Consider the following 22,047-nt stretch of genomic DNA (forward strand, 5'->3'; position numbering starts at 1 on the left):
GATAATTACAATTGGTTGGTCTGTTATTTTGCAAATGTGGTTGATTTTTCCAAGATCATTACAATTGGTTGGTCTGTTATTTTGCAAATGTGGTTGATTTAATTCATCTAGAGAGAATCTAGGGTTCTTCATTTTAATCTCCATCTCGTTGAGCTAAGCTACCCCATCTTCATTGGTTTTTCTTTCTCGTTCAATCCCCATCTTCTTCAGCCCCCCATCTTATTGTCTCCTAATTTGTTGTCTGAATAATGAAGGGTTTTGGGATTAAAGATGAAGGTCTAAAATGGATAATTAGGGTAAAAGCCCGTCAATTGTGAGCGGATTTAAGAAATAGTGGTGGAGCAACGACGACTGGGTCTTTCGACATCTACGCAATGGAGCTGATTGAGAGTGATTGAGGCTAGAACTAAATTGGCAGGAAGTAGGTATGTTCAATGACTCTATAGTTGGGATTAAATTTGATTCTTGGATTTGTGCATATTTGGAATTGGGGTTTGGTTGAAAGTAATGACATTTACAATTGTTATTTTGGATTTGTAACATTTATTTGATTAGCTAGTGACACAAATGACAATATTATTTATAACAAATGACAATATTATTATAACAAATGTCAATATAAGACAATATAGGTTACTTGACATTATAGGTTAGGTTATCAACATTAATTTTGCAATTTATATTTTGTCTAAAATGACAATATAAGACATACAAATGCCATTAAAGTTGGAAATTAAAGTAGGATAATTTTAATATTAGTGGAATTATGGATTGTGATGCATATGGGTTGTTTTTATACATACCTGGCTTGTTATGATGCATGTGATAGATGATATTAATTGTTAAAAATTAATTGTTAAGGATATGAAATTGCATGATTTAAAAGATGAGAAATTGCATAACATGTTAATTGATGTGGAAAAAAAAGATTATTAAAGGTTGAGGCAGTGATGATAAGTTCAGAGGTTGCAGAAGATATTTGTGTATCATTGTCTTATAATGAGGAAGGTGGTATAATGGATTTGATAAACTTTGAAGAAGGGGAAGGGGAAGGGGATGGTGATATTGGTGAATTATGTCCATACGAAGGTGGAGAGGGGATGGATGGAGATGGAGGTAATATGGTGAATCTGAACATAGTTAAAATAGACCCTCTTGAAGTGGGAAAGACTTTTGATACATGGGAAAAAGTTGATATGTAGTATAATGCTTTTGGCAAGCAGGAAGGGTTTGGTGTGGTTCTTGGCCAGAGTGCATACAAGACTCTGAAAGATGGTCGCAAGGTTAAACGCGCTGTTACATGGAAATGTGAGTGTGCAAGTTTGCCAGACACTCGAAGGAGGATTGGTGGTACAAGATTACCTAGGGAGTTGGAAGGGGAGCCGATTGCAACAAAGAAGTCGAAAAAATGTGGTTGCGAAACTGGGATGTATGCAAGTTTAAAGGAACATGGTAAGTGGGAGATAGTAAGAAGGGAGTTGAAACATGAACCCCATAAGGTATCACCTTCAAAATCAATGTTGGTGACAAAATATAGGTTGGAGGATTTGGAAAAAATGTGGTATGTGAGGCGTAAACTGCATTTTGGAGACGATGTGGGGATGCCTGCTGCTACAATGCACAAGTGGTTGGCTAGTGAGAGGAATGAGGTTGAGAATATGCCCTTTACTAAGAAGGATGTGAGTAATTTGATATCAAGGGAGAAGAAGCTGAAATTGAAGGATGGGGACACCAATTCCATGATGAATTATTTCCAAATGATGCAAAAGAACAACAAGAATTTCTACCACATACACCGGGTGGATGCCAACGGGGTATTGCAAGATGTGTTTTGGGTGGATGCGCGTAGCAAAACTGCATATGAGGATTTCGGTGATGTAGTGTGTTTTGATATGAATTTTTGATGAATAAGTACGACTTGCCCTTTGCAAATATTGTTGGGGTAAACCTTCATGGCCAAACAATATTACTTGGATGCGCTCTCATATCCTACAAGGACACTGAAACCTTTACGTATGTATTTTGTTATGCTTTATATACCTCTTTATTATATATTTTTTTTCTTTATTTTCAATTGTATATATGACAAGATTTTGCATTTTATTTATATATTTATAGTAGTTACTTATTAAATTTGGTGTATATATATGTTAACAGGTGGTTGTTCTCCACTTGGCTAGATGTCGTTGGTGGTAAACCTCCCGTTGCTATCTTGACGGATCAAGATCCCGCTATGCGCAAAGCTTTGAAAGCAGTGATGCCACAAACAAGACATAGATGGTGTTTGTGGTACATCACAGAGAAATTTGGGAGCAAGCTAGGCAAGTGTAGAGGGTATGCTGAGTTCAAGAATGAGTTAGAAAATATTATCTATGATAGTTTATTTTTAGAGGAGTTTGAATTGAGGTAGAAGGAGTTTATAGTGAAGTATAAACTTGAGAGCAACCTATGGCTAGCTGGTTTATATTCAGAGAGAGAAATGTGGATTCTAGCTGCGATGAAACATTTATTTTGGGCTGGAATGAGGACGACCCAGAAGTCAGAAAGCATTCACAATTTTTTTGATGAATTTTTTGATAAAAACACAAGACTCTGTGATTTTGCGGAGAAGTATGTTGCTGCAATGGAACAACGTATCCAGTCGGAAAGGTTGGCAGATGCAAATTCGGCTGTGTACCATCGTGGGTTAGTCACTGATTTTAGGATTGAGGAGATCTTCAGGAATTTTTACACAGATGCAAAGTTTGTGGAGGTCCACAGGGAGTGTAAACGGATGATGTGCTGCAATGGCAGCACCATGAGAGAGATATCATAAGGTTACTTTGAACACTTGATAGTTGACAGAGTTTATGTTTGGAGGGATTTTGATAAGAAGGAAAAGCCGATTAACAAGTTCCGTACTTACCGTGTTATATTTTTTAGTGACAACAAAAGTGTTGAATGTGAATGCAAGTTGTTTCGGGGTTTTTTGGAATCCTTCGGGATACAGGTCTTGAATATAGCCGGACGGTCGCGGACACCTGCAAAACAACGAATATTTCGTTTGACGGAATATTCGCCTCCAACGATCAAGTTAGTGATTGGAAAGCAAAGTAAATTTAGAGAGAGAAAGTAGAGAGAAGTTGGAGAAATTTAATACTCTTGAATGATATCTCTCTATCCACCCCTGCCATCATAAATGATTGGGGTATTTATAGGGTGGGAGTGTGTGCCATCTAGAATTTGGTGATCTAGAATGGTGTGCTTTGATTGGCGGCGCAATCAAATAAGGAAAAGTGTCCTATGGGAGTGCCGTTTTAGCTAGCGCCTTTCTCGGGATTTGGGCCTCCTGATATAAGGAGGCCTTTCTCTCATTCAAATGCTCTCTTGTTTGTCACGTGCACTACTACATTTTTCACCTATTGCAACCCCTAAATCCGTTGCATTAGGCGTCAAATTCCGTGGCATTATGCCTAATGCAACGGCCATGTACCGTGGCATTTGCTGGCGTTGCAGTAGGTCTATTGCAACGGTATACAACACCTAATACCACGGTAGCTATAATCCGTTGCGATAGCTCTACACCTAATGCCACGATATAAATTATCCGTTGCAATAGATTACTTACTACTAATTGTGATGAAATTGACACCTATTGCAACGACTGAAGCTAATTAATACAAATGATATATGGAGTACGTATCTACTGCAACGGATTGATCATTTGATCTTTTTTTTAATTGTACGGTAATTTAATATATGTATAAATATTCAGTACAAATCTAAATATACTAAGAAACAAAATATCATTAAATTTATATAAAATAATTATAATGCTAAATACGTACATTATAAAATATTAGTTGCTTGTTTTTTGTATGACACCCTACTATTAATAAATAAAAGTTATATAATTAATTTAATCCTCCAAAATACAAATTCTCAACATATATATAAGCTGGAATTTCCAAATCTTCACAAAGTTGAGCTTGAATAAGAGTCGCCAACGTATATGCACCATTTGTTCCGCTCCATTTAGCACCCCATGCACCTACACATAAAATAGAATAAAGTAATATAAATATAATAGAACAAAATTATAAACTATACTAGATCAAGGCCACAATCAACATGAGAAAAGTTCAAAACGCATGGAGAATTCAGCTATACAGTAATACTAAAGTTAGACCGCAGGCCACAACAGCAGCACCCTAAAGCCAATACAGGCAGCAGCCAACCCAAAACCAAACAAAAACACAACAGGCACAAACAGGCTGCAAGCAGGTAGAACCCTGAACCAGAGCTGCTGATCTGCCACTATCAGATCCAACACCGAAACCAAACCAGAAGCGAAAACCAACAGCAACCATAAGCCAAATAAGGAGGGCACACACCAAGCACATCTAAAAAACAATAAACCAGGGCACCCAGCTATCCATACAACGAGTAAAAACAGCTCCCATCCCTTTCACATCAATTTCCCCTATTTTACAAACTTTCAAGAATGCAATATCTTCAGAAGAACAGCAACTAAGTCTACTGTCCCTATAACCATTTTTTACCAACAAAATTGGGTGTTTGGATCAAAATAAAGACAAATTTAGAGCACTAGATGTCCTATAGTTATCAAAAGCAACATAACAACCAACATAAACATCCCAACATTGCAATAACACAGAAGCTTAAAGAAGTCACATTTTGACATTGATCTAAGATTTTTTTTATTGTTTATATATCTTGTCATTGTTTTCCAAGCTTCATTATGAACATTTGTCAATTTATGCTTGCCAAAATCAATTAAAATTAAAGTTAGCCATGTATACAAAATCAAAGATCCTAATGCTCTTTTTATATATAGATAATAAAACAAGAGAATAAACCAAAAAAAAAAAAAAAACTTAATTAAAATTGAGTAGGATAACTACTATACATGCAACAAAATTATACAAAACCAAGCAAAGTATTTCAAAGTGATAAATTGTCTTTGTCAAGCTTTATCTTCGTATTACCATACCCTGTGAACTCATATCCAATACGAACATTAACAATACTCCAATATCTCTAAAAACAAACTCAAAGAAAATTAGTAGCAAGAATGGCCTGATCAACTATAATTATTTAAATAGAATGGAAAACTGATTTTACAAACCATGTGTCTTCCACTCTTTTTTTTTTTTCAGAGTAACCCAAAAGGCCAACATATTCAATATTCACAACTTTCTCATGATACACAACGCTAACAGTAGGAAAAATCTTCAAACAAGAACCCGGTAGAGGAAATAATTTCTAATATACATTGCATCAGACCACTAAATAATGTTCTGCTACCCAAGTATTAGCTCTTTTTTTTTTTTTTTTTTTTAACTTTTATCACTTCATACTATAAGTCTACAAGATGCAATTATTCACAATAATGTTGGCAAAAGAGCATTAGCTCAAATAAGTGGTCTAGAAAGAAATGTGACAAAGAACTAGCCGAAATCAGAAGCAAGCATCGTAGCCTACAAAGGGGCACCTTAAAATTAAAAATTTACAAAGTCAATTACAATTCGTAGTAAAATAAAAGGCATTTAATTGAAAGGCCATATATTTTTAAGCATCCTAGATTTGACCTGACAATAAATCATCTATAGAACAAGAAATAGGCCATTAGAAAGACAGATGCATAAGTATGTCATAAGTTTTGACTAAAGAATTTCAGTGGCTCTCCGGCTATTAAAATTTATAATTTACAATTTACATAACAATAGACAGTAGAGACAACAACACCCACAACAATATCAATATTAAAGGCTAGATATCAATAATAACAACTACAACAATAACAATGGAGGCTACAAAAAAAATTTATCATCACATTCTAGATTTACACCATAAACTTTTAAACCCAATTTCCCAAAACCAATCTACGAATTCAAATTAGCTCAAATCATAGTCAATTATAATACCACCTATCACTCAAATTAATTCACAAAATCATGCATAAATGAATAAAAATCGACATTAGACCGTGCGAATCAAATCAAAGCTATAAAATAATCCAAAAAGAGATTAAAAAAATGAAGAGAAAGATTATACTTTCGCTTGCGAGTGACGGGAGATCTACAACCAAAGCAACGACTTTGCTAAAGAGGGAATGGTGAAAGCCACACCTCACACACAAAGTGTGTCTCCTCCTCCATTCACTTCCTTTTACAAAACCATATTCAACAAATAATTATCTATTTCCTAGAAACTTTTGATCTTCCATTGATAAGGTAGAAGAGAAAAGGTAAAGACCTTCAATAAAAATTCTCGACAGTGATTACATATATTTTGGTCGTTATCGGCCCTTTCCTATCCTAATTCCTCAATTTTCATCTACAATTTAAACAGATCTAGAAAGGGGAGCTCCATTTTCAAAATAATTAATTTTTAGAAAAATAAATTATAGAGCACAATATTTTAGAATTGCAAATAATCAACTAAGACCACAGTATAACGAGTTCTATGCATAACTATTAACCAAACAACGAACAAAAAAAAAAAATTCAACAAAATTATGAACGGATAAAAGTATAAAATTGGTAAATAACCACAAAATCGAAATCCACTCCATATATAACACCAAATTAAGACAACTAGATAAAAACCAAAAATTAATTTAACTTATGAACAAGGTAAATGACGAAATTAAAGTCTTATTAAAAAAAATATGGCGGAATTAACGAGACTCAAATCAGTGAACTCACCAATTTTACTAGTTGATATTGGGGCTAATAGCCCATAAAATGAGAAGAAATAACGATATTTTCCTTGAGATTTGGGCAATAGTAGAAATCACAAGAATTTGAGTGGAAGAGAAGGAAACAAAGAAAAGAGAAAACTTATAAAAAGAACTCAACCCAAATTTCTTATGAATAATAATTGATAGGAGAAGCATGTGAAATGTTTTATTTTCATTCTGCATATGCAGGTAGTTGCATCGATCAACAATGAGAACTTAAATTTTCAAGTTAGGAAAGAAGACAAAAGTGTTGAGATAGAAATCAGAAAAAATCAAAACAGCAGCTCTTCAATGACAATATCAAGAAGCAAGCCATTTTCAGGTACATGCAAGATGCTTTATCAGCTAATAAACAACCAACACAACCAATAGAATATTGTTCATCTGGTATTTGCTTAATAGTGTTGAAATTAAAGCAAAAAATTTCATCAGCTTAATTTGTTCCTCATAATTTAGCAAGCATTTTAAATATGTGCAAAGTTCTGAACCATTACATGCCATATAAAGACTGCAAAATCTTCTTAGTCAATAGACCTCTTCAACAAAAATAATGCCATTAAATACAATCAAATACCAAGAATGAAACAAGAAAAATCAAAGCCAAATACATACTGAGGAACAGAAATTACTAGGCCTAAGGTATTAAAGAATAAAGAAGCTATATTTTCCTTTCCAAACTAGCCAAGTCAAACTCCTTCCAAAATACAAAATCATTTCCTCCAAACCCATTCAAACCAAGCAAAGCCTCAGTATATTTACTCTGCTCTATTCTAAATTCATCTGTCTAATATATGCAAACATATAAATACATCGATTATAAATTTGAATCAGCAAATATGTTCAGCCAATGTCCAATGATCATTCCATAGTCTATACTATATACCTAAATGTTTGACAAGAACAGATGGATATCAGATCAATTACAGCATTCCATAATCAGCATCGTTCTCGTGTTCAACTATCTAGTTAACAGCACCCTCAAGACTGGAATTACCTGAACATAAGAGCCACATTATATGATAGTAGTCCGTGCAATTGAGAATCCCATTCCTTCAAGTTCCTGATGCAGGGCTTTATCAACCTCAGGGACAAACATTTCTACGAAATACAAACCCAAAATTGACATGTATAATCATGGTTTTGAAAAAGAGTTGAGAAGTATATAAATTTATAGAAAAAGTGGAATACCAACCTTGAGAATCAATGTCTATAGGAGCAGTAGAAGACGGTGATTCTAGAATAATAGGTTTAACGGATTCATAATTCTTATCTAAAACTTCAGTGTGGCCAGTTCTTTTGGTATGCAAATCACTCTCCTGATAAATCAAATTCATCAAATAAAAAAAACCCTAATTTGACATTGAATTAGAAAAATGGAAAAAAAAAAATCGGCCTCCAATTATCAAAACAAATAGTCAGAAACCGAAATTTACATACATATACATACATAAGAGAGAAACATGGAAAAAAAGTTCACACAAATAATTCACAGCTCACAAAAATGGATATAGCAATTAGAAATTCGTTGTTTACCTTGAAGAGAATTTCAAGCAATCAGCTCAAGGAAGGGACATGCAACAACAAAATTGGACCGTCTGTACCGCTTAACTGCCGCCACCACCGCCTGACTGCCGCTATCAGCCACCACCTTCGTCTTTTTCCTCTTCGAATTTTTGACTGATTTTTTTTCGTGATTTTATGAGAATAGGTACTGTCAATTTCTGGAGTTGAATGTGAGATGATGGGGAAAATAGAGAATTGGGGGAAATTGAGAAAATGGAGAATTGGGGGAAATTGAGAAAATGGAGAAATTGGGTGAGAAATCTACTGTGAGTCTGTGAGAATGAGTGGAGAACGAAAATGGGTGAGAAAATTGGGTGAGAAGATTGGGTGAGAAAATTGGGGTAAACATACATCACGTGTGTTTGTTCAAAATTTTGGTGAAAAAATTAGAGGGAACAATGCGCGCTTTATCTAAGCTAAAATTTTCATTTGATATAATACCACCGTTACAATAGCTTTTATTTTTGTTAAAATAGCTAGGCTATTGCAACGGTTCTTTAGAGTCGTGGCAATAGCTCTACCTCTAAGAGCATTAGTTTTAACTCCGTGGCAATAACCTACTCTATTGCAACGACAATAAAAATACCGTTGCAATAGGCTATCTATTGCCACGACATTTGCAAAGGGCGTTGCAATAGCTCATTTTGGGGCGTTGTATTTGATCGAAAATGTAGTAGTGGTGTCATATTTCTATTGGGACATGTGTCGCCCTGTTATTGGGCCACGTGTCTCTATAGGATTGGATCACGTGTAAGGGGTATTTTTACCCTTAACATTTTCCCCTTAGAGGGGGTGACTCGTACCATACGGGCCACCTCCTCTGATCTTCACTCGTCCAGGATCGTTCGAGTATCGGGCTGATGGAGCATTGTTTATTAAAAAGAGGCGGACTGTACCGTCCTGATTTCACTGGTGGACTTAAGTCTTAAAATCAGTCAGACGGATGGTGCCGCCTAATATCAGGTGGGACACCTGTTCCGCATTTCTCGGGCTAGTGGCTTGAAGTTGCTGACCTGGTCGTCTATTTTGACACGCCGTTTAGGCAAGTGTACGTCTTCCCCGTCTATATTGACGGAAAGGTTAAATTAACTGTTTGGGCTTCTAGGTTAATTTTTTCAAAAAAATAACCGTTTGAGCCTCTAGGTGGGAAAAGTGGTTTTACCATTTTGCCTTCATAAATTTGCCTATAAATAGGACTTGTTTGACTTCATTTTGTCACTTTGGAACTTTGCGAATTTTAGAGAGAGGTCAGAGCTTTTTAGAGAGAGAAAGTGTTTTTCCCTCACATCATCAAGAGCTCCGCCGTGCGTTAGAATTTTTCGTTCGAGTTTGTTGAATTTTCCGGTCAACCTTCAAGATCTTCAAAGTCTTTTTCAAGTTTTCTACTTGTACAGAGGTAACCGTCTGCTTTACTTTACTTTTTCCTTTTTTCATACTTGTTTTATTTTTTAAACACGAACTGGCACAATACTCAGCTTCGTCCGTTTCTCCTCATGAGGTCGGTCGTTTACCTGGGACTGAGGAGTCTAGAGTGGATGGAGACGACTCCTCCTCTTTTTGGAGTGGGTCCATTTGTAGTGCGTACCAACTTACCCCCAACTATTCTTCTCTTTCCCTACAGTCGAACATGACGCGTATGAGGCAAACATGCGAGTGGGGTGACCCTAGAAATCCGAACGATAGTATGGTGAATCCCTTAGTTCCTTTTGACCCAAGTAACCAGACGGGAAAAGTCAGGCGCCATAGTGTTAGTGGTAGTGCCTACTCTGTGGTGGAGGTGACCGCCTCTTTTCCTGAGCGGCAAGCTCAGCAAGGCACTTTCTCTCTCTTGCTCGCACTTTCTCTCTATTGCTCAACTTTCTCTCTCAAGCTTGAACTTTCTCTCTCTTAATTCCTTTGCCGAGTAGAAAATTTTCAGAAAAATTCTCATCAATACGCGCGGATATGAAATTTTCGTGAAAGTTTCATTCTTGGGTACGGACAGCATAACGGCCCCCGTTTTGCTTACCCAACTGGCCCCCCCAATTAAAGTAGTGAAAATACAACATTGCCCCCACTTGCTACTAATTAGACCCTCTCCACTTTTAATTTAGTCCCCCTCGAAATAAACCCCCCCCCCCCCACCCCCCCACCAAAAAAATCCCCATTATTCTTTATTTCTCAAGTTAACTAACAATACTCAAAATTGACATATGACAACAGTCAGCACTTACCAGAGTTAAGGTATTTGCTAGTGCCTCATCTCTAGTCCAACTTTGACAGGATTGACAGCCCCTTTTGAAGTTTCTGCGCAAGGAAGGCAGGAATGCACAAACAAATGTTAAGCACTTAAGCTTAGTATGAAACAAAGAGAATAAAACTTCCTAATCTTGGGCAACATAAGTGAAAATTAGCAACAACAAATCAATAAATTTCAATTCACATACAAAGCAAGGAAAATACCGATTGTAAACTTGAAACTTGCTTGTAAAGGTTTGATGGAGTATTGAATGAAATATACATGACATCCAATAATGGGAAAACTTCTTGAACTATGAGGTTTTAGCCTAGAAACTGCACAGGAGAAGCAAATCAATATCTCTGGGGAGAAGAAAGCCTTGTTCACAAATGTTTCTGACAGTAATTTGATGTTATAAGCAGCAAAAAAATCCACTAATAAATCAATAGTCAACAAAATATCATTCCATAGCAACAAATCTTCCAAAAAATATAGAGGAAATCAAAAAAAAAAAAGAAAAAAAAAAGAAAAGGAGGGGGCTATTTTAGAGAGAAATTCAATAGGTTTCATATCAATCATGAACCAATCAGCAAAAACAACAGTTGAAAAAGAGTTGACCGCATATAACCCAAGCAATTCTCAACACATGTAAATTGTATACAACTACTATGAAGAAGTCAAGAAACTATCAAGATTCCATTTGTAATTAAGACCACAAAAGTCGTATAAACCAAATTCAATTTGAGTCAATTACAGCATAACCTCAAGACCAAAACATTTATGAAATTGTGAACTCAAACTATATACATACCTTGAGCCGCAATTTCACTTCTCCTGGTGAGGTTAGTATGTCAACCTTTTACCTTTTTTTTTTTTTTTTTTTTTTTTTTTTCGACTAAGCTCAGAGCTGTGTAGGTAGAAAATAAAAGGAACATAACGACGCAGAGTAAACTACTCCGTTTGAAATGATAAAACCAAACAAAGCTGACGCCACCTAACTAGGCAGAAGAAAAGATGCAATTGCCCCTGTTATATAGAACAGTGCTTTTCACTGTCAATGATGAAAAGGCCTCTTAAATCCACACATTCCCTCTTTGCATAAAAAAAGAAAATCCTGAACGTTTACATACGAGAGAAATCTAAAGCCATGGACCTTAACACATGGTCATTCATAGCTGTTATACTTAATAATACTGAGTAAAGGAAAGAGACAGCATAATCAAATAGAGAAAAATACAATGTCCTGAAAGGAGTAAATTCTCGATATGAGCTCAACAAGCTAAAGCGAGGTTATACAGGATTCTATGTTACATCTGAGAGTTGATGAATATTATTCCTCTGACATTATTATGTATTGAAACCAACTTGACTTAATAACCCTTCTTGCAGGAATTCATCATTCTTCCTAATGCTAGAGAGTTAATGCATGAAAAGCCGATGTCCTGAGAGAAATAATCCCACCACTATAGCTGTACAAGATACTTCACTTATTCAGGCTTCACTGGTGCATCTGCAAGTTCATGAATTTCTTTTTTGCTCTTGACTGAACACCTTTTCTTTGTATCAAAATCAACACTATCCAAGTCTTCAGAAATCCCCATGTAGCCATAGAGCAGCCCATCCTCTACCTTTTCAACCGGATTATCTCCTTGTGCCAACTCATCAACTGGCTCAATTCCAGAAATTGCTTGTTCAAAATCAACTCTTCCATGCTTCCTCCCAAGAAATATTTTATGAAGCCTCTCTGCCTCTTGAAGACCAGAAAAAGTGCCCAAGAATTTCACCAAGATTACACTGTGATCACCAGGATTTCCAAGACAAATTTTCATCTTGCCCAGATGGAAACCCTTGACTGCATGACCAAAGTGAGATTAGTAATAGAATTAACAAAAAAACACCAAAAATAAAAATAAAAAACCCCTTAAGAATTCTGAAGTGCATTTACAGCAATTATGAATTATTATTTACATCCAAATATCACTATCAAAATATTAGATCTTCTAAAAGTATGAAAACCTATTGCCTTAAGAAAAGACCTCACTACCTTTCTGTGTATTACTCTTTGAAAAAAAGGAAAAAGAAAAAAGAAAAAAAGATAAGGAAAATAAACAAGACTGTTAATAAGGTGAATGTGGACATTTCCAACAGCACATGGCAATGAATTAAATATAGTAGTTTTCCAGTGATTAAATCACAAACCTCTTAGAAACTCTCCAAGTGCATCAATATTAATGAGCTTCCATTTGTTGTGATCATTATTTGACAATGAGATGTTGTGAACAATAACAATGGGGGGCCACAGTATAAGGTCCTCCTTCTGAGCCAAAGCTTCAGGTTTGGGAAGTAACTCTGGAACCCAGGTGCCTGAATTAGGGTCTGGCATGGTGTTCCATCCCATGAGAAAACAAATAGCTTTGTGGAGACCCAAGTGTTGCGGCCTCAACCCAACCTTGTAAGACATATAAGCATGAGTCGCCAAAGCCTTTGTATTTTGGAATTCTTTTGATGCACTGCAAGCAAAAAAGTTTCGATTGCCACATCATGCATAGATAAATAAATTACAAGGGTTCTCCCAGATCATTGCGGGAGAATATGGTAGGGGAAAAAATTTCACCGAACGAAATTACCCACAATTGTTATACCATCTACAATACTAAAGCATTCTACAGCATATTTAACCTCATGACTTGAAGGTTATGTGATCAAATCCCACTAGAGGCTCTTTGGGAGTGAGGATTCCCTTATCCTCCTCCCTCACTCCCAATGAGTCTGATCTACAAAGCTAGACTAGATTGGCCTACAAGAGGTGCCGGTTCATTAGGGTCCTTACCCTTATAAAAAAATCTGCGCAATATTTTACCATATACAAAGGGGAGAATATTTAGTGGAGACAAAAGTAAGTTCCCACAAAATATCCCCCCTGCCCCTACCAAAAAACAAATGCAAGCAGCAGTTATTACCACCACATTACCCATACAGATGTACCCAATACACGTGTCATCTCCAAAAATCACACCCTATTAAATCATAGAAAGCCTTAAGAATTAAACCGAAAAGTCTCTCCAAAAAAATCATCCCATCATCCAAGTAACACAAAGAAGACTGGTGGCAGACCTCATAGCTAAAGTACACACCCCCAAAAACATCGACAATCACCCAACCATTACCATTCAGTCAAACATGGGACAGAAGTAGTTAGTACCATAGCTATACATCATTTAGCAATGTAAATACCTAAATGGCATTGACGAAGAATAAGAATAACAAGATTGTAAATATTTATCTAGTTCGTGAAAGAAAAGACAGACCTTCGGCGACAAACAACGCAGAACAATCTACCAGCCTTTCCTTCCTCCTTGTAAAGCTTTCGAGCAGTTGGATTCTCATTAAATCTCTTGGAGAAGTCTAAGAAAGCTGCTTGTATCCTCTGCTTAAAACTATCAGAATCCTCTGAAGGATCAGACTTCCAAGGAGTTCCAGAATATTCTATTATGTCAGCAGTCTGTGCATGCATTGCTATATTATTGCCCTTATCATTTCTTTGCCTGAGATTTTGCTGCTTGTAGTGAGTATATCTTTGATGTGGATGGGAGATATGGTTGTAGCCTTTAGAGGATTCAGATTTTGTATATCCTTTGAAATGTCTATTTCCCATTTTATATGGTTTTCCAGAATGCTCTTGAATACTTTCTGATTTATCTTGATATGAAGTCCAATCATCATTAATAGAGTCTTTATGAAAGTAGGTTCCATCAGGCATTTGCTCTACTTCTGCATAGTAGTGGCTGCGCTCATATCCAGAAGGTCTTTTCAGCTGAATGATATCACCTTTCCTACTGGTCCACTCAACCTGGTGATCATGATAATCATTCTCATTTCTGGAATCCATCCTGCTAACATTATCATTACTATATTTACGTTTCAGCACTCTGTCATTATCTACAAGTTCATCAGCCTTTATTCTTTCATATCCTCCTGTACCTCTTTGCAATTCCACCTTTATATATTCAGAAGAATTCTTTAACATGGTTCTATCAGAACCAATCTGTGCATACCTTCCATAACCATAATCCATATGAGGATCCTCGAATTCATGCTCGTGTAAGTCACCGAGATCTGATATATGACGATGGTTTGAAGCTTTTCTAGTTGGTTCAACATGAGAATTCCCACTATCCAAATACTCCCCAGCTTGTATTAGTCCATTTGATGATCTTCTTGTATCCACATAATCTAGTACCGTCTCTTTTTGAATAACATCAAAGTCTCGACCTCCAACATTCTTAACGATTCTTCGAGAAGAGTGAGAACCTTCACCTTTGGGTATACTTTCTACAAGTGAGTCCATCCTATCAGGTCTTAGTACATCTCTATGATCATGTACTTCACGAGTGTATTGTGCCTTAGTATACAAATTTTCTTGGGAAGCATAGCCAATTTCATCATCCCCTCTAACCCTGATTTCAGGATATTCATAGTCTTTACGCTCAGGCCTGGATGATTTGTATGCATCACATGCATAACATTTTGGATCCCTACATATTGTTTCGTAACCTCTTCTAGAATCTGACATTATACGTTGACCATAATCATCAACAACAAGAGGTTCTAATTCTTTTCCGTAGCGTTTTGGATACCCATCAGGTGGCAAAGTGCGAACATCATGAACCTTGGATAGATACTCTCCTCTAGTCATAATACTTGAGGAGGTGCTTGGAATATTCTTTAGTAAGTCTTCACTTCCAAAATCCTTGATTTGAGATAGCGGAGAATCTATATAAGGACTCTCTCTAGAATAATATGCAGATTGTTCTCCATCCTTGTAATAAATGTCCTTAGCTATCTTTTCATGAGATATTGCGTCTTGATACTGAGCATTTTCATCCTTAACTCTGTGCATATCAGTTGTCGAGTAGTTCCCACATGGTTCAGCATATCTTGATGCAAAAACATAGTTAGGACGCAACCCAACATCTCTGTCCATGGCTTCCTCGAAAGGAAGCGTTTCAGCCATAGAATGATGCCCGCTTGTGCACAATCTTCTTGCACTATATTCCTTCTGCTTAACAACATCCATATGATCATCATAATTGTAAACATGTCTGGGTCTTGTGTTCAAATTACTATATTCCACATATTCAGGATATTCCGATTTTCCATGGATTCTCATAGCAGTCGGACTTGTTCCGAAAGCCCTTTCATCTAGATGTAGCCTCTTTTGTGGGTGTTGGACCGGAGGTGATCTAGACAACATTTGACCACCACCACTACCACTACCACAGCGAACGCGATCAATGTGCTGCTCGTACTCTCTTCTTTCAAGTGAGCTGCTCCTTCGATCTAGATTCATACTCCGCCGACTTCTCTCTACAATCTCTTGAGGACTCAAGCTCCGCCTCGAGCGCACAGGACCACCACGGCGTGGTGCAAAATAAGTTTCCTGATCCATATCATCCCGACGATCTCTCGTCGGAACAACTGAGGTTTTCAACCTCGTATCTTCATGTCTTCTAGACATATTCAAATTCCGCTTAGCAACAACAGTACTACCTTTTAGCAAATTCGGGTTCCAAACCCTAGTAAATCACCAAATTATAGAACTTTTCAATTATAATCAACTACTAATTGCATCAACAACCACCAAAAATCCCAATATCTTAAAGCTAGTTCAGCATAAACCCAAACCCTAAAATGCAAAAATGAATAGCATACCTGAACCAAAACACATCCAAATTCAGCAAAAATGACAGATTTAGTTCAAATTTCGAATAATTGAGAGCAAAAGTAGCATAAAAATTTCAATCAAACCTTATCGATAGGAGAAATTCTTCAGAACCAAACCTTTGAGGATCGATCTCAATCAATAATCATTCCAAAGTTCGATGATAATAGTACAGAAATTTTGAAAGAGGAAAGTGTATTTGCAACGAAAATGAAGTTTTGAGCATCCAAAAATGTGAGAAAGTAGAGTGAAGCTTCGTAATTTCGATTATATAATTGAGAGTATACTTGGGAAGTTGGGAGTCTCACTTTTTTAGCAAATTTGATTATTGTATAGTGTATACTCTCTCTCACCCACCCAACTTTTACTTAATCCTTGACTTTGTAGCACCACCACTAGATTCTAATGTGAGAATGTGAGAGCACTATAACATTCTACTTGTACATTTTTAATCTTATCTAGTTTAACACTTTCGGTTTTAAAATACACAAATTCTTGACCAAGGCGAGTTTTCATTAAATTATTGTAAGATGAGTTAAAGTTACCCTAAGAAAAATATTTAAAGTTACCCTTATCTCTACCTTTTAAAAATTTGATATTCCCCTTTATAAACAGTGCTCAAGCAACGCTGATGTGGCAAACTACCGTGTCTTTTTTAATTTTGTTTTTGTTTGTTTGTTTGATGGATATTGGATACCAATCATACCACCCGTCTTCTTCTACTTTTTGCTCTTCTCTTCCTTTCTTTCACGACTCAAGCGAAATTGCTTTTGACCTTCCACTTTATGTTTTTCCTCTTTTTCATCTCTTCTCTTATGCGTATCTTTATATTACTCACAAGATGATATCAAGAACTACCGGCAGCTTTCTTTTTTCTTCAATTTTCTGCTCTTTGTCCCCTTTACATGCGGCCTTTCTTTCTCTACTTCCATGATCACTCAGTCGCTCTTTTTCGTTCTTCTCTATTTTTATAAATCAGTTTGGCTTTGTAGAATTGTCCAGCCATTTCAAGTTATTTAGGTTTAAGATATACATTCAATTTCCTTTTTTTTTTTTTACTCTCATTTTAAGGAGTTAGTATTATATACTCCTAGAGTGATCATGGTACTCCATACCCAATATGCTTGTGTTATTTTGCTAAAACAATATGTTATTTATTTATTTACTTCAACCTCACTCGTGCCATTTTACATAAAATTTGTGTTATTTTGCCAAAATATTGTTCTATTTTACATAAGTTTTAGCTCATGTTATTTTACCAATAATACCCGTATTATTAACACAAACTTTGTGTTATTTCCTTAGACATTGTGTTAGTTTGCTTAAAATTGATAATTTTGTATTCAAAACCTACTTGTTTCGGGGTTTTTTGGAATCCCTCGGGATACAGGTCGTGAATATAACCGGACGGCCGCAGACACCTGCAAAACAACGAATATTCCATTTAACGGAATATTCGCCTCCGACGATCAAGTTAGTGATAGAAAAACGAGAATATTTAGGCAGAGAAAGTAGAGAGAAGTTAGAGCAATTTACAATGCAATAAGTGATATGTCGCAATACACCTTTCCCATCATAAATGATTGGGGTGTTTATAGAGGTGGGAGTGTAAGCATTCTAGGTTGGTGCCCTAAAAGGAATTGCATTGATTGGCAATGCAATCAGGTTGAGACACGTGTCTCTTGGGGGAACCGTTATGGCGCCTTTCTCCAGATTTGGGCTTCCTGATGTAAGGAGGCTTACTCTCTTTCAGGTGCTCTTATGTTTTGCCCTTTCATTAGGTCACGTGTCACTATGGGATTGGACCACGTAATGGGGTTATTTTTACCCTAAACATTTGCCCCTCAGAGGGGGTGGATCATACCACACGGGGCGCCTCCTCTAATTTTCATTCGTCCAGGTATGTTCGAGTGTTGAGCTATTTGATTAATTTCGTTGAAGGGCGGACTGTACCGTTCGTCTGAATTCGGGATCATTCCTTTGGGTTAATCGCCTTGGGCCGTCTGCTTGATTTCATTTTAGACTGAGGTCTTGAAATCAGATGGACGAGTGGTGCCGCCTAATATCAGGTGAGACACTTGTCCTCTGTATTTTTCGGATTAACGGTTTAAATTTGCTACCTGGCCGTTTGTTTTAACGTGTCGCTTGACAATATATTTCGTGACTTAGCGCCGCATCGCCCTTAGCTTATGGAAGGAAGTCTGGGCAGTCTTCATGGCCTCCCACTTGGCCGATTTATCATATAACATCACCCGTAGAGCGAGTTCGTACATTTCAATTGGGAGCACGGCCTCAGCCCCATAGACCAGAAAGAATGGGGTCTCTCTTGTTGAACCTTTGACCGTTGTTTGAATGGACCATAGAACAATAACCAACTCATCAACCCATAGGCCCCCAGCTTTCTTAAGCTTTCACTTGATGCCATTAGAAATCAACTTGTTATAAGCCTCAACTTTGCCGTTAGCTTTTGGCCGGCCGACCGAAGCAAACCAGTGTGCTATGCCCTGGTCGCTAAGCCAATCTCTGAGATGCTCGGTCTCGAATTGTGTCCTATTATCGAACATCATTGAATGTGGAACACCAAAACGTGTGATTATGTTCTTCAAGATGAAGGTTGATACATCTTTCCACTTAATCCCTCAGACGACCTTGGCTTCTACCCACTTTGTGAAGTAGTCAACTACCACTAACACATATCGCCGCTGCCCTGATGTAGGATATACAACCCTAAGATGTCCATGTCCCATTTGGCAAAAGGGAGTAGACTACTTATGGCCGACAAGCTATTTGTCGGACGATGTATGAGGGTTGCAAATCTCTAGCACTTGTCACAATTTTTCACCATTTCCATGGCGTCTGAATTCATGCTCGACCAGTAATACCCCAGATGGGTCACTTTTTCAGCTAAGGCTCGTTCGCCTATATGTGATCCGCAATGCCCCTGGTGGAGGTCGTCCAGAACTTCATTCTCCCTTTCGGGCATAACACACTTCATATAAGGCTTAACAAATGATTTTTTGAACAAGTCTTCCCCTTGAGTTCAAACCATGTCACCTTCTTCTTCATCAACCAACTCTCCTTTGGATCGTCCGGAAGAACTCCATCTTTAAGATAAGAGATAATTCCATCCATCCATGTGGAGCTTCGATAAATCGTTTGAACAGACTCGACATCAATGCTCCGCTTCTCCTTAACTTCTTAAAACACAGATCTCGGAGTATCACATGATGCCAAGGAGGCTAGTTTGGACAGGGCGTCTGCTTGATTGTTCTCAAATCGAGGGACTTGTTGCACCGTGAAATGTTCTAGGCCCTTGGTCTCTTCATTCACCATCTGAATATATTTCATCATTATCGGCTCCCTAGCCTCGTTGTCACCATTCACCTGGCTGACTATCAGCTGAGAATCCGAACTGACATTAATTTTTGTTGCCTCGGTCGCCTTACACATTCTAAGGCAGGCCAGGATGGCTTCATACTCGCCTCGTTGTTAGAAGCTTGAAACTGAAATCTCAATGCGTACTCAAACTTATCCTCCTCCGGAGATAGAAAATAATACACGCACCATAATCGATCATTGTTGCTCTCCCATCAACAAACATTTTCCATATCTGGTCCGGTCGTGTCATTTCAGCCAAAAAATCCACAAAGGCTTGACCCTTGATTGCTTTCCAGGGTTTGAATGAAATATCAAACCCTCTCAACTCTAAGGCCCATTTAAGCATTCGGCCATTGACCTCCAATGTTGTGAACGACTTCTTCAACCGTTGGTCCGTGTAAACCACAATTGGATGAGCAAGAAAGTATGCCCTTAGTTTCTTTGATGCCATGAATAATGCCAAGTCGAACTTCTCAACGGGTGGATACCTAAGCTCGGCATTATGCAACATATGGGCTGATGAAATACACAAGGATCTGATGGTTGTCCCTTTCAACAAGCAGGAAGACACTTAAGGAGTGATCAGAAATTGCAAGATACATGTATAGCTTTTCATCTTTGAACGGACTGACAAGCCGAAGGAGAGTATGCAAGTGATTCTTCAACTGAATAAAGGCTTCCTCGGCCTCTTCTGTACACTTAAACATAGCATTTTTCTTGACAGTTTGAAAAAAGTAACGACACTTATCCCCTGATCTTGACAGAAACCGCCCGAAAGCGGCTAAGCAGCGGTCAACCTCTGGACTTCTTTTATGGTTCTAAGGCTGCTTGGATCTTCTCAAGGTTAGCCTCAATGCCTAATGTCTGAATGAGACGCCTGATGAACAGAGCTAAAGACATCACCCCCTAACTCCTCCCTTGATTCTTGCAAAATCGAATCACTAGGGGTACTTGGAGTACCAAACAGCAGATCATAAATTTCACTAATAGGCGCCCTAAACGAGCCATCCGGATTTTGCTGCCTAGATGTTTGTGTCGTTTGGCCATGGTGTCCTACACAGACACATAGACAATCGGATTCGGGGAAGTTCGCATAGAGGAGTCCAAGAAGGGGTAGTTGGCACTCCTAGTTCTAGACTCAACCGTCCCCGGTGACCGGCTGATCACTAACCTAGGTCGTGTCGTGTGTGTTTGGGAAACCATTTTCAAAAGAAAAGAAGCAAAATTAAAATGAAAAGAGAGAAAAGCAGGCGGTTACCTCAGATTTGAAGGTACTGAGGATGCTTGAAAAGTCTTGGTCGGCTGTAGAAACAGATGGACAAGTTTCAGGCGGCAGGTTCTTTTCTCAGAAAAAGACAAATTCTCTCAAAGTCAAAGATTCTCTCTCGAAGACTTTCTTGTAAACGTGTGAAAGTGAGGGGGTGAAAAACTATTTATGGAGGGGTAAATTGCTGGGGAACCCAAACCTTAATTTTTACTCCAGATGAACAGTAAAAAACATTTTGCGCCAATGCATGAGTGACACATGTCACAGGCGCCACGCGGCATTCCATGTCACCCATACGAGGGGCAAATGATTTGGGTATTTTTACCCCGCCACGTGGACCAACCAGAGCATGACACGTGTCACCCTAGAGAGAGCCCAAGGTGGACCTACCAGGGCTAGACACGTGGCTACGTTTGCAAAGTAAGCTATGTTTGCAAAGTAATTACCAAAATAGTTGTGTGGCAAAAGTATTTACGAAACTAAGCTTCCAGGGTAAAACGCTGTCTCGGACAGCGTTTTATGCCCTGGTTTTTTTTTAAAAAAATTCAATCCTAAAAACGCTGTCTAGGACAGCGTTTTTAGTTGTTGACTTTTTTTTTGTAATTTCTGATTTTGGAAAAAAAAAAGAAAAAAAAAACGCGTAAAACGATGTCTGAGACAGCGTTTTATGCGTTTAATGAAACGCTGCCTCAGACAACGTTTTATGCGTGTAAAATAGAAGCGGCGCTTCAGTTTGTTGCATTCCACACAAAATCAAACATTCATCCCAAATTCGCATTCCCTCACTTCTCCCTCAACCCAATTCGCTGCCACCTCTTAACTCCGACCACTCGCCAACGACCGGACGCCGAAATCCTGGAGAAAGTTGCCTCACCTCACCCCGTATTTGGTATGTAGTCAATCTCTCTTAGTTTTTTAAATTCTAGGGTTTATGTTGTTAGTTTTAAATTTTTTGGAATTGTTGTAAAATTTTGATAATGTTAAGTTGTTAGTGTAAATAATGTTGAGTTGTTAGTGTTGGTATTGTGGAATTGTTAGTGTTGGTAAATGTTGAATTGTTAGTGTTGATATTAGTTTGGATATTGTTGAATTGTTGTTGTTGGTTATGTTGGAAATTGTTGATAATAGTTGATAATTATTAGTTTTTGAACAAT

General features: G+C 37.6%; 3 protein-coding genes across 5 annotated transcripts; 1 reads left to right on the plus strand and 2 right to left on the minus strand.

Annotated features, from left to right (window-relative positions):
• Positions 1-950: 950 nt before the first annotated feature.
• LOC110733956 (protein FAR-RED IMPAIRED RESPONSE 1-like) lies at positions 951-2,815 on the plus strand. Its single transcript, XM_021914022.1, has 4 exons — positions 951-1,124; positions 1,224-1,882; positions 2,158-2,406; positions 2,590-2,815. The coding sequence occupies exons 1-4, from the start codon at positions 951-953 to the stop codon at positions 2,813-2,815; spliced, it is 1,308 nt and encodes a 435-aa protein (XP_021769714.1).
• Positions 2,816-3,727: 912 nt separating this feature from the next.
• LOC110733839 lies at positions 3,728-11,496 on the minus strand. Of its 2 annotated transcripts, XM_021913911.1 has the most exons (5): positions 10,751-11,496; positions 10,522-10,594; positions 7,938-8,061; positions 7,740-7,843; positions 3,728-4,030 (listed from the first exon to the last, which is right to left on the minus strand). In XM_021913911.1, exons 1-4 carry the CDS (start codon positions 10,813-10,815, stop codon positions 7,758-7,760), a joined length of 348 nt encoding a protein of 115 aa, XP_021769603.1. In that variant the 5' UTR covers positions 10,816-11,496; the 3' UTR covers positions 3,728-4,030; positions 7,740-7,757. The 2 variants fall into 2 exon arrangements, 1 of the variants encoding a protein (XP_021769603.1); XR_002513678.1 differs by lacking the exons at positions 10,522-10,594; positions 10,751-11,496 and adding an exon at positions 8,279-8,993.
• Positions 11,497-11,660: 164 nt separating this feature from the next.
• LOC110733838 lies at positions 11,661-16,623 on the minus strand. Of its 2 annotated transcripts, none has more exons than XM_021913910.1 (4): positions 16,335-16,623; positions 13,835-16,102; positions 12,726-13,036; positions 11,661-12,378 (listed from the first exon to the last, which is right to left on the minus strand). In XM_021913910.1, exons 2-4 carry the CDS (start codon positions 16,042-16,044, stop codon positions 12,014-12,016), a joined length of 2,886 nt encoding a protein of 961 aa, XP_021769602.1. In that variant the 5' UTR covers positions 16,045-16,102; positions 16,335-16,623; the 3' UTR covers positions 11,661-12,013. The 2 variants fall into 2 exon arrangements, with proteins under 2 accessions (XP_021769602.1, XP_021769601.1); XM_021913909.1 differs by having other exon boundaries at positions 13,835-16,238.
• Positions 16,624-22,047: the final 5,424 nt, after the last annotated feature.

Source organism: Chenopodium quinoa, unplaced genomic scaffold (genome assembly GCF_001683475.1).
Source record: "Chenopodium quinoa cultivar QQ74 unplaced genomic scaffold, ASM168347v1, whole genome shotgun sequence".
NCBI lineage: Eukaryota > Viridiplantae > Streptophyta > Magnoliopsida > Caryophyllales > Amaranthaceae > Chenopodium > Chenopodium quinoa.

Bases quoted from the DNA above. Each gene is read 5' to 3' on its own strand.
- LOC110733839 (XM_021913911.1), bottom strand. From the start codon at position 10,815: ATGTCATGTATATTTCATTCAATACTCCATCAAACCTTTACAAGCAAG. The intron at 8,062-10,521 runs GTAAGTGCTGAC...TTGATTTATCAG, and splicing joins TAGCAAATACCTTAACTCTG to GAGAGTGATTTGCATACCAA. The intron at 7,844-7,937 runs GTTGGTATTCCA...TGTATTTCGTAG, and splicing joins TATAGACATTGATTCTCAAG to AAATGTTTGTCCCTGAGGTT.
- LOC110733838 (XM_021913910.1), bottom strand. From the start codon at position 16,044: ATGTCTAGAAGACATGAAGATACGAGGTTGAAAACCTCAGTTGTTCCG. The intron at 13,037-13,834 runs GTCTGTCTTTTC...TTTTGCTTGCAG, and splicing joins TGCGTTGTTTGTCGCCGAAG to TGCATCAAAAGAATTCCAAA. The intron at 12,379-12,725 runs GTTTGTGATTTA...TTGGTCATGCAG, and splicing joins ACTTGGAGAGTTTCTAAGAG to TCAAGGGTTTCCATCTGGGC.
- LOC110733956 (XM_021914022.1), top strand. From the start codon at position 951: ATGATAAGTTCAGAGGTTGCAGAAGATATTTGTGTATCATTGTCTTAT. The intron at 1,125-1,223 runs GTGAATCTGAAC...TTTGGCAAGCAG, and splicing joins ATGGAGATGGAGGTAATATG to GAAGGGTTTGGTGTGGTTCT. The intron at 1,883-2,157 runs GTGTTTTGATAT...ATATGTTAACAG, and splicing joins GAGGATTTCGGTGATGTAGT to GTGGTTGTTCTCCACTTGGC.